The 12,109-nt window shown below is 40.7% G+C and overlaps 1 protein-coding gene across 21 annotated transcripts in view; it reads right to left on the reverse strand.

Annotated features, from left to right (window-relative positions):
• Nucleotides 1-12,109, reverse strand: part of NRXN3 (neurexin 3) — a 1,032,385-nt gene that overhangs the window by 535,099 nt on the left and 485,177 nt on the right. For all 21 annotated transcript variants that reach the window (XR_012650705.1, XM_075030063.1, XM_075030061.1 and 18 more), the window contains one exon: nucleotides 11,791-11,910. Coding sequence is in view for 20 of the 21 variants with exons in the window: in XM_075030063.1 (XP_074886164.1) it covers nucleotides 11,791-11,910 (120 nt within the window). In the remaining variant the exon portion in view is untranslated. The remainder of the gene's footprint in view (nucleotides 1-11,790; nucleotides 11,911-12,109) is intronic.

The raw sequence follows: 12,109 nt of genomic DNA on the forward strand, positions 1-12,109 counted from the left end.
TTGTGCTCTACCTCACCCATGTCCCTGCCTTCACATCCAAAATGCCCTCAAGTTCTCGACAAATTGTGGTCCAGTCTGGTCTTCAAAGCTCAGTATAACCTATATGTAGTAAACATGAGTCAATTAGAACAGCAAGAAGAGTTATTTGCTAACACACATATTTTTGAAGAGGGCTAAGGAAATGTCACACTGTATGCAGAAAACACCCTCAGTGTTATCCATAAAGTCTAGATCATACTTTTCAACACCCTATGCCTTGAAGCCATAACTACTACACCAAGATAAGACATCTCCAGATAAGGTTCTGGGGAGGACTTACAGAGAATAAAAACCAATCAGTGCAGCTTAGCTTTTATTTTTTGCTAAATTTTCATAGTAGCAGAAGCAGGATGCTCACTGAGAAGTGACAAGAACCACCACCTCCCCGGTTAAAAATCTCTCTGGTGTATACCTGATCACACTTGGAAGTGTTTCTGAAGTTGTATCTGGGTATTAAAATTTGAGTGAGAAATCAGAGACGAGCTTTAAGCATTGGAACAATTACTAGCAACTTGAAAAACTTGCCAGAGGTATCCAAGTAAGAAGCTTCTCTTGCCCTGGAGATATATGACACAGCATTTACATGCCACAGCTCATGGGGATTAATGGCTGTTGGCAGAAACTGCAGCTCATGTTCAGAATGTGTCCTGAGCTAAGTGACTAAGGAACAGTCCTTATACAATGGTGTCATCAATTTAGTTAGGTCCTGAAGTTGCCTAGTTGAGTGAAATGTAACCATTATGCAAATTGTAAGATGTGCATTAGGAGTCCTGCTGAAAGGTATTTGGGTATTTGAAATGGAAAACTGTTACTGACTTGCCCTGGAGTTGTAGTTGTTCCACATTAATCCAGACCAGTTATAAGGAGTTAAAAAGCAGGGAGGGAAGCTGGTCTCAGCCTCATTTAGGCACGTAAGGATTTTGTACCACTTCTCTACTTATCACCTCCACACCACTTATGGGAATTTGAGACTAGAAATTATAGATCAGGAATCCACTCTCTGTCAGTAGAAAAACAGGAAAGTGCAAGTTCAAGCTTTTGGAAAACGCTAAGAACAAAAGCAGGAGGACAAGTGAGATCAGACTGTTCTTTACAGAAGCATGAGGAAACGAGAGGCAGAACTGTGAAGACACTGAACACATATCTACGACACATGAAGATATGTGTGGTAATCAGGAAGCTAAAATGGCAGGCTCCAGGGACACACAATGGGTGAAGAAGCCTTTCACTCCAGGCACCTGTTTCTGTAAAGAAAGCAGCTGTTCTGCAGAACAAATGCAAGTTCTCTATCCACAATTTCACAAATAACTAATGAGTCACTTCTATCACTTTCCACACTGACATTAAACTCATTTTAGCAACCCAAGGCATGCTAATACTGTGTCATGCGAAAAGTAACTTTTCTTATTCTCCAAGAGTGTCTTTCCACCTTGTGGCAGAAGCTCAGTGGACTTCAGCCTTTTCAAACACCAGCTTCCAATGTTTCCTCCTTGCACGGACAGTATCCCCAGATCAGTATTTCTCTACTCCAAATCTAACTGAAAGCAGGAAAAATAAAACACACAAGAGCTCCCAAAACCACAGCTTCCATATAAATAGGAAAGCATGGGGCAGGAAAACAAGGAGAGCAGAACTGCTGATTATTTTAAGTGACATGATCAGATAATTTAAGTTTCCGGGGCTGAAGCCCTGGAACATTTTGCACAAGACCTAAATAAAAAAATAAATGTGGAACTAGGCAGACCCCTGCAACATGCAAAGATCTTCATGACTTAGCAGGCTATCAGCAAGGAATGACCACAGACAACAAGACACAGTCTCAGCTCTACTGTTTGCTACCCTGAAACTACAGCATGTTGAAGTAGCCTCCAGAGGGCTTCCTAAGCTCTCTCGAGTCATGGCAAAGCCACAGAACTCAGTAAACATTGAGGAAGACATAAACTGCAGAAGACTATACAAAGCCTTAGGTGATTTTGGAAAATCTCTTTGAGATTAATTTGGAGAAGAGAAAAAGGCAACTGGAGAGATAGAGATTCTTTCTAACTTCATTTCAGGTTTTTGTATTCCAAACACCCACCAAGGGCCTAGGAAAAGCCAAGCAAAGGATGCCTGGGGTCTGTGGGAACACAGCACCATCTCGTGGAGTGAAGGGAAGTAGTACAAGAAACAAGGAGTAAGTATTTCAGCACTTCAGACATCTGCATCTTGGCTTTTTGACAGCCTGCTCTTCTAGCAGGTTAACAAATCTCTCTATCGAATTTGTGCTTTATAAAAAAAGTTCACTGCAGATCTATAAAGAACAAATGAACAACAAACAACTCCCTATTTTTATCTCTCAAACTCATCACTGTTAACATAAACACTGGAGGCCTCTTCATAAATAGAGTGTGGGCAGACAACCATCTGTACTGAATGCTATTTGCCAGCAGGCCTAGTGCAGCTGTGAGCAACACCCTTTTCTTGCAAGTCTGAATCTCCTGTGCGTAAGGTGGGCAAAGAAAACAAGTCTTCAAATACTAAACTTGCCAGGACTAAAGACCTATACTTCCATCTATTCAGTACTGGAAAAGAAAAAAGCCCTTTTCCATTAGAAGGAGGAGTTGGAGGAAACTCAGAAAGGCAGCTACTCCATCCTTTCCAGTATTTGCTCCCAAACATGGAGATATGCTTACAGAGTGTCTGAGAGTGAGCAACTTAAGTTACTCAGATGGTTCACATCTTACTGGTCATAAATAAAAACATCCTGGCACCACTGAAAGTATGAAAACCTGGTTAGTTTCTACTTCATTGACTGAACTCAGTTAGAAATTCATCTCTGCAACAGAAAGTGTTAAAGTGTCCTGGCTTCTAAAGGAGGTGAGCAAATGCACAGGGGTCTGCATAGGAGGATGTAGTTCATTTTACTTTCTGTTCCATCCCAAGTATTGTGCTGTACCTAGCTCCACTTTAGCAGATACTGAAAAGTTTATTCTTATTTCATCCTGGTCTCCAGGATGAAATTTGTTTAAAACAGGAAGCTTTATGATATATTGTCTATGCATTTTGAATAACTCCCATAATGTGCTTAGTACAGGTCTCTGAAGTGTGATATTTGGGCTAAGTATATTCTCTGGTGTGCCTAAATTAAGTTTAAATGACTTGATCTATCAATCTTCCATACACATGAGCCATCAGTAGCAATTCCACAACCAAGTGGGGATCTCTGTGAGGATGCTTCCCTTGAGACGAAGCAATAATCCATGTCCAAAGTGTCCATCAGAAGTAACTATTACAGCAGGATGGGGTAAGGGATTTAAGCCTCCAGCCTTTTCTAGCTGGGACAAATGCTGAGTAGACTCATCACTGGTAACAAGTGCAAACAATAGAGAAAAAAGGCTGGGTTTTTTGTTGTTTTGGGGGCTTGGTTTGGGTTTTTTGTTTGGTTGGTTTGGTTTGGGGGGGTGGGGGGTGGTTTTTTTACTGCCAGTACAAACACTGAACTACGATTTGTGTTCAAACAACAGGAAGCACAGAAAATTCTTCTGACCTCAGTTCTCAGCATTCAAGTAACGATAACAAGATGAATTCTCAGGATGTTCTCCATGCCACAGCATCATGTGGAGAAATCCAGGCTAACCCTAACCTTAAGCATATAGGATTAGCATGGTGTCCTACCCAGTGTAACACCTCATGCAAATGTGTGCAACTCACCAACACTTCAAACTGGTATTTCAGGTATCTATGTGTGGCAACTCACCTACCACATATATTTGCTGCACAGCTGACAGTACTGTTACGAGATCAACATCATGCCCCATTGGGTAACTTTGCATGTTCTCTGGAGTCAAACATGCCCACTGACCTCAAGATCAATACCAGTATCTCCCTCACACACACATACACATACACACACACACTCTCGACCAGATTTTCTCTTGCCCCATATCACATACCTGGAATGCCTACAACCATTTGCCAGCAGTCAGATTCACAGTCACTGCTTCCGAGAACTTCTGCTCATTCACACAGAACAAGGGCTTGAAAGCCCGGTCTGCTCAGTTCATTCTTCACTGGTAATACAAACAATCCAGTGTTACAACAGCAAAGCAAAAAAAATGAGTCTTTGCTGATGTCAGCAGTAGTGCTGCCTTCTGTAACGTGCAGTTGGCTTGGATCCATAATTTAAACTCTGGTGCACAGGCACTTCTCATGACAGTCTGTATTTCCAAGTGAAAGACACCTGACTGCTGAAGTCTCCAGTAGTAAAAAGAAATACCAATATTAGCCCTCTCTTCAGCATTTTGTGGTGTTCAATTATGAAATATCTGACAGATAAACTACTAAAGACACAGATGCTTCTAAGGGACCTACAAACTGTATGATGGATGGCTTGTGATATTGCTATCTATCTTCATCATTTGCCTGAGATCAGCGGGGCAGAAATAAAACAGACAGAAGGTCACTTAGTGCAATCTGAAAAAAAGAAAAAGAAAAAAAAAAAAGAAAGAAAAGAAATATGATAGTTATGGGAAGCCAGCAAAGCTGACACCAGCTTTGCTGTGGCCAAGCACTGCAATCAGGTTTCAGACCAGAGACAAGAGGAAGAATAGAACTCCAACCACACTTCCTTCAAAATCAACATGCCAGAGTCTCTCTGGAAGAAAAAATTACTTATATTTGGCAGGCGTATTATTAAAGCCAGAGCCTAGCCAAGACACTCTGGTCTAGAGATCAGTTATGTTATCTGAGACAGTTACTCAATGGACACAAGCACAACTACTCTCAGGTTAAGGCTAGAGGCATTTGAACAAAAGCACACTACAAAGACCAGACAACTCTGCTTTCCTAGGGAAGGAGTAATTTTCTACTCTTTCCCCATCCCACTCAAGATCACCCTCTCCAGCACCCTGCTGGCAACAGAAACATCCTAAAAGGCATCTCCCAGGCCAGGGAGGCCACCACAATCCCACACTGCTCATCTCCAATGCAGAAGTCTGGGAAGAACCTCAGAGAGTCACAGCAGAGTGACTAAATCATAACCTCTAGACAGAGGATGAACTAACTTAGTCAACACTTTGAAATTAAGATTAGTTGTCTTCTTTCTCAGGTTTTTAAGCAATCTCTGCTAATTTTCAAGATAAATTCATCATTTGGATGCAGCCAATGAATCCTGAACTTGGTTTTGAAAATTATGAAATCGACCACATCCCACTTTTTTATTCCTCCTTCATTTTTTTCTGTTCAGCACTATTTTAAAATTTTGACTGAAATATGCAAAGTTTGGCTTGCCCTAAATGTGCAGTTTTCACTGATTAAACTACTACCCAAGAAGAATTTTCACCAGTTCTGCATGTACCCAAGAGTTTGAAATAAACTAACATTCACAGATTTGGAAGCTTTTTCTTCTGTGGACACCCATTAGCTAACTGGGGTTTCAGTTAACACTTACACCTCAACAGAATTAATGTTATTTGATTATTCTTGGGTTTTTTACTGCAAAGCCTATTTTGTTCCACAATCAGAGAAATTCCTTTGTGGCCCAAAATCTCTAAGGACAGCAAAAGGCAACCAAAATCCCAGGCTCCACTCCCAGTGTTTGCACAAGCCTCAGATGTCAGTATGCAGTGAAGCACCTCCACAAAGATAAATCAAATCCACCAAAAAATCCTCACCCCCACAAAGCTTGATTCACAGGTACCCAAGCAGCTGGTTTCAATCTGCCCCTTGGGGATCATTAAGATAACTGTAATTAAGGTTTTGCATCTAATCCCCAGTGTTCCACAACTGAGATTACTATACCAGCTCCTGGGTAACAAGATTGCAACATAATAAAGATATGTCCCTATATACAGCTAAACTCCACTGGAGATCAATAGGTAGCCTTCTTCCAATGACAGGCAATAATTAGTACATTAGGCAGCCTGGATAGTGAACAAGATTCTCCTTCAGGACCTCCAAGTCCTCCTGCCATTGTTTTTCTGTTAATAATTTCCATTGCAAAAAACAGGGTAAGTATACAAGATGTCTGTCTCTCTCTCTCCCTGCTCACCCCAGCCTCCTCCCTTACGTAGCCCCAGGCTTGAAGGTTCAAAAGCCACCAAGAAGAAAAAAAAAAAATTAAAAATTCTAGCACTGCCTGCATCCATCCCCGTGTTGGCATTCTCTCAGCTACCTGCACCATGTAAATATTTCATGACATACATTTGTCCCTGCTAGTGACTAATCTTAAAGCTAGCTTTCAGTCTAAGGTATAAAAAACCCTATATAAATCTTAAGTACAAAATAATTAGGCATATTTGATACGTGGATTCAGAGTCACACACCAGATTTTGATCTGCCAATACTGGCATAAATCTTGAGTTACCTCATTGAAATCAAAGAAATTATTTTGTATTTATAAGTGTTACTGCAAAGTCTAGTCCATAAAATACAAAGAGCAACTTCAATCTCCATGTATCTGTTCTCACCCATTAATGCAGGCTCCTCTTTGCAAACTGTTTTCTATGTAGTCAGCCTGGAAAATAAACAATCATCTTGAGGACCCTACAGGAATAAGAAGGCAATACAGTGTGTACTACAACAGAAAATTCCATGCTGTCTGGGAAAGCACTAAGTGAACCTTACCCCATCTCATTAACACCATTACACTCTACCTATCATGCATCAGACTTTAAGCAATGGCTTAAAAGCACTGATGTCTCACTCAAGTGGGTACTGCAAAGATGGGAGAGCACAAAAAACCCAGTTGGGGCAAAAAATGGACTAAAGATTATTGCAAGCCAGAGCTTCCATCCAGGACATTAGGCCCAACATGGGAATCACATTTTCATAATCTGTAGTGCCAGTTATGGCAGATTCATAGGGGTATGGAGACAACAATCAAAGCCAGCTGTGCTTTCACCTGGATTGGTGACTGGCATATCCTGTTGCAGATCAACAGCAACAGCTGCAAGATTAACAGGCTTTTACAAGGGTTTTTCCCTTCTCTGCAAAAGTACAGGTACCATCTGCATACCATGTGGCACCCAAAATACCTCATACTGATGAAACCATAGCTGGTGTGATATTCATCTAGAGTATTTAGGCAATACAATTGAGGCAATACATGTGCGGGGTATTACAAGGAAAAAGCTACATTTAAAATTAATCAAATCCTTGTTACACCTGACAATTTAGAACACTTAATTTATTAACTTACATTTAGTGGAAAGATGTAGTTAGAGATCATCATTGACAAATGGAGCTTGGGGTGACAGAACAGACACTCCTATTTTGCTGTACCGCATTTCTGTTACTGCTGTCAACTTACATCAACGTCTTATCAGAGATCACACCCTGGGTGTGCCATTACTGAAGGAACCATTTCAGAGGCCAGCTCCTTCATGGGGCAAAATACCCAGAACACAGTACCACTCACTCAGCTACTTATAACATGAAAAATGATAACTATTGCCATGACTACCAAAAAGTATCATGTAAAAAAAATACTGTCAAAGAGAGCAGAGATCACAAGGAACAAAATCATGGCAAGAGCCTTCTGTGACATGTTTATGAAAATGACATAGTTGCTGAGCAGTGTCAGGAAGAGAATTAAGCAACTGCTTGAACTGCTCAAAGGTTGATAACAGAAGCTGTAATCACTGCCACCTGTAAAAAGTCTCTCTCCTATTGAAGTCTGTAGCACGGCTGGACCATAGCTTATGTGCTGACAGCAGCCAGGTGTGCACAGATATCAGTGACTGATTGCAGCTCTCATCCTAAATGCTCCTTCTGCCAAGCTGTTGAAGCAATTGTAATTAAATTACTCACTAGAGACCTAGCTACATTTTGGGGATTACAAAAGGATAAAGTTGGCTAGCTTTCACAATTGAAAAAAAGGAAACACTTTTCTGTCAGGGCACCTTGAGAAGTTGAAAGGTGCAGAAGAAGCAATTCCAAAAAGCACCTGTCACTCAAATTCCCTCTTTCTCACCCAAAACAAGGACAGACAAATTCCTCCCCTGACATTGACAACACTACCTATCCTGGATGAATCCCAAAGGGAACATGGGGCAAGCAAGCTCTTGATCTGCAGCCAGATATAGAATCATAGATTCTATGATGTTTTACAGCTGTTACTCAAGGGAAGGGAAATGCCTTTCAGTACAAAGAAAGGCAAAATAGATTCTTAAACCACTTAAGTGCTAAAGCAATTATGTAGTGGGCTATTACTAAGCATCAGAAAAGTGCATGGTGCTTTAATAAGAAGTAGCACTAGATCCTTGCCCTGAAGATATTACAGTTCTTGGAGCTGCAGCACAAATGAAAGTAAACAGTGATAAGAAGGGTAAAAGCAGGGTTCACAACCCAAACCACAATGGTACAAATTACAACGTGTACTAAAGTACACAGTTACATTTCCCTCCTCTTATCCCAATTCTCAGAGGATAAGGTCTTCAGAGACAGAAGACAAAGGCTTAGGGTAGGAACTGAAAGTGAGCCATCAGCTAGAAAACACTAGTTATAGCAGAGGGTATGTAAAAGAACACTGAGTAAGCAAGGGCAAAGCATGAGGAGGGAAGTAAGAAGTAGGCAGGGTGCCTGACCTGCTGTAATGAAGTATGATTCACTCAAGATAAATCAGAGGTGGCTCTTGCTTCATGTAGGGTGGATGTCTCTGCAGTATGAAAGGCAAATCCCTAAGTGTGCTGATATTTAAACAGCGGACTGGTTTAGCCATGCATGACTAACGAAGTCTATGCAGATTTATTTTCTACACACTAGCAACCTCTTGCTCTCTGACTCAGTAAGTGATAAGCTGGGCACATTAGAAATGAATGGGTGATAACTAAACACGAACAATGAAGAGGGTTTCTGTAAGTAAATCAAGCTGAGCATGCTGGCATTGACATTAAAGGGAGGTCATGACATCTGGACAAAAATTGACCCAGATGGTGAAAAACACAAAATACCAAGGGAGAGGTAATACAGTCCATCTCCCAGCTGGGCGTCTGAATCGCGCCATGGAGATAGCTGTAACTAAACAAAAATGTATTGGTGCACCAAGCTTTCTTGAGTATCCCTAACACTGAATGACTTTGCAAAGTTTACACTAGCAAATAACAAATCACACTTACCAATACTTAATTGGGGATGATCTAAAGAGATCATCACGAATTATTGAAGAGAATACCAGATATACCATTTTTCTATCTCAGAGGCACAGAAATATTCTGCATCAAATACATGGAAACACAAATTTTCCAGTGTAGACACTTGAGTTGATTAACAGAAATAGAAAGGCAGAATACATTCAGCAAGTCCTCCTTTTGCTACCATTTCCATTGTGTAAATCTAGACCTCTTGTATTGACTTCTATATTTACATCAGTGGGAGACCACAATTTGCTTAGAAATAGCCATCTACTAAATTAATAGAATTAGACTCCTGTCGCAGAAAAAAGTTCTACCAAAAAGCCTGATGCATTTCTAAATAATAGCAAGGCTTCAGGTTACACAGAAGTTATCTCCCCCTGCCTGTACCTGCACTAAAATCCAGTCTAAAGAACATTTAATTCAATTAACTTACAAGTGTCTGTACTTCCATTAGACTCAGGTATAATAGCAACCACATCTAACAGAGAGGAACAGGAAGGAAGCCTTCTCCCTCTCCACAGCCTGCAACACTTTATAACTTCATCAGGCAACCAGGAGTAGAACTATGTCTTAAATGTCCTGATACATGGCAAAGACTTAAAAAAACAAACAAACAAACAAAAAAAAACCACAAACAAAAAAACCACCACCAACACAAGATGATGTTATACGCACTTTTTGAAGATCCTGGCTGAAGTCTCGTTGTGTTCCAGGAGTCCACATGACTTACCTTTCCAGACCATTTTGAAATGCACATCCTCCTGTGAGCATTTCTAAGTCACCAGCCAGGCCTGACACTAGGAGGCTGGCTACTACATTGCCCACATCACCCCCACTCATATCAAACCCCCACCTCTGCTCTGCATGGTTTCCAGCTGCCAGCTCTAAAAAGCAGCAAGGAATCCACAATTACAGACACAGGAACCTGGCTTCCTGACACTTCAGTGCCTGCTCTAAGACATTAGCAACAGCATAACAAGGGTACTGTGACGTTCTGGAGCTGTGAAGCCCAGCACATTAGAAACAAAACAGACAGTATCAATAATCTCTTTAGAGATTTCCTGAACATGTACTTAAGTGTAGCCCAACAGGATTTAAAAGTAACATTTCTTTTACACAACAGGTTTATAATGTGCTATGCTTAGCAAGTCTAAACTGAATGATTGAAGTAGTAGTGCGAGAATGGGAAACTGGGTGTCCAATTGACAAAAGCAAACTGAAACAAGGATGCAGAAAATCGGAGCCAAATATCGTGGCTCCAATATGAAATGTTTCTTCTGGACCCAAAGGAGTCATTCTGGATTCTAAAACAACCCAAAACCATGATGTGGCGTTAAAGCCAGTAAATCTGTGTCTGTAGTACCCTTCTTATACAGTCCCTATCAAAATATGAATGCTGATGGGCCTTTCCAATACCTGTTTGGGAGAACTATGCTGGGAGAAAGGGGAGACCAACACAGATAACACCATATTTTATCAATGACTCAGAAAAGCAGGCTTTTTGGCCTTCAGCAGAAACAGACTGTCACCACGTGTTAAACAGCTTGTCATATGTGCTGTCAATTCAGCCACATCTCAAACTTCTAGGAGAAGGGTTGCAGATATGATAGTGCTGTGGCACTAATGTTGTGTGGACCTTGCTGGTACCATTAATAAAGTCTACCACAAATACCCTTAATGAAGAGCAGCAGCTTGTGAGATGCAGGTGGTCAGAGCAGACTATAAGACTCTTTTCTGGTCTTAAAATTTACACTCACAAGGAACCAAATTATTGAAGCCTACTGTTTTACTTACAATGTGCTCCCTTGCTCCCTGCCTCAAAGCAGGGAGGAAGAAGGGGACTAACTGTCACCTTAAATAATAGACGTGGAGAGAGAGAGTAGAGCTGAACTGATCTGCTCCCTCCAGGCAGAAGCAAAGGCCATATCAGGATGAGTAGAAGGAATGTCTGAAAGCTGATTATCTTCCCCCTAAACAAAGGCTTCAGGGTTTTGTTCAATTATTTCATCAGAGATCTTAATAGTAATCAGCCAAGAACATCCAATATTTTAAGATCAAGCAAATCAATATGCCAAGAAGCACAACACTATTGCTGTATGTTTAATTGACCACCTGGCTTTAACTGAACGTTCTAGCAAACAGTACCCAATTTTTCATCTTAGCATACAGCTAGTAATTCAGAAGACAATCCAGAACACTGCTCAGCAGTTTTACGTGGATTCCATGCCTTTGGCATCAAGGTTTGAATGAAAAGCGTTACCTCAAAGCATAATTCAGTACCCAAAACCTAGCCTTTTTTTTACCTATGTAAATATTACACACAATATATAAAAGTCATTCCTGGTTTCTCTAAACCAGGAATTCCATTAACATCAACTGGCATCATTGGTCTAGTTGAGTTAGCTTTTGAAAAGAAGAAAAAAACCCCCCACATATCAAATTGCCTATTTTTGTTTTAACAAGGAAAAAGAAAAAATATAACCTGCTGTATGCTTCAAAGAAACCTTCCAGGAAACAAAGTTTGGCTTTGACACTGGGAAAGTTGTATTTCAATTGAAAGTAAAACTAATCACATGTTCTCTGTGCTCCCATCCATCAGAACTCACAGCTCACCAATCCAATGGAAAAGCCTACTTACGGTCATTACACTGGCTCCCAGAATATGAAGTCATGGAGCAATCACAGGTGAAGCCTTCCCATTGCTGATTACAGATGCCCTGATTCGCACAGGAATCTTCCTGGCAGGTAGTACTTGGTCCTGAAGAAGATATGACAAGAAAAGGGGGAAACAAAGCTGAGAAAATCATTTTAGTCAAGTCCACAAAAGCTCCAATTCATCATTACCATTACTATCAGGATCCTCATGCAGAAGAAATAAAGCACTAACCAAACATTTCTTGATTCTTGGACATGCAAGAAACTCAGGTAAAAAGAGCACAAAGACCACTGTACACTCC

The sequence above is a fragment of the Buteo buteo genome, chromosome 6 (assembly GCF_964188355.1).
Source record: "Buteo buteo chromosome 6, bButBut1.hap1.1, whole genome shotgun sequence".
NCBI classification, from domain to species: domain Eukaryota; kingdom Metazoa; phylum Chordata; class Aves; order Accipitriformes; family Accipitridae; genus Buteo; species Buteo buteo.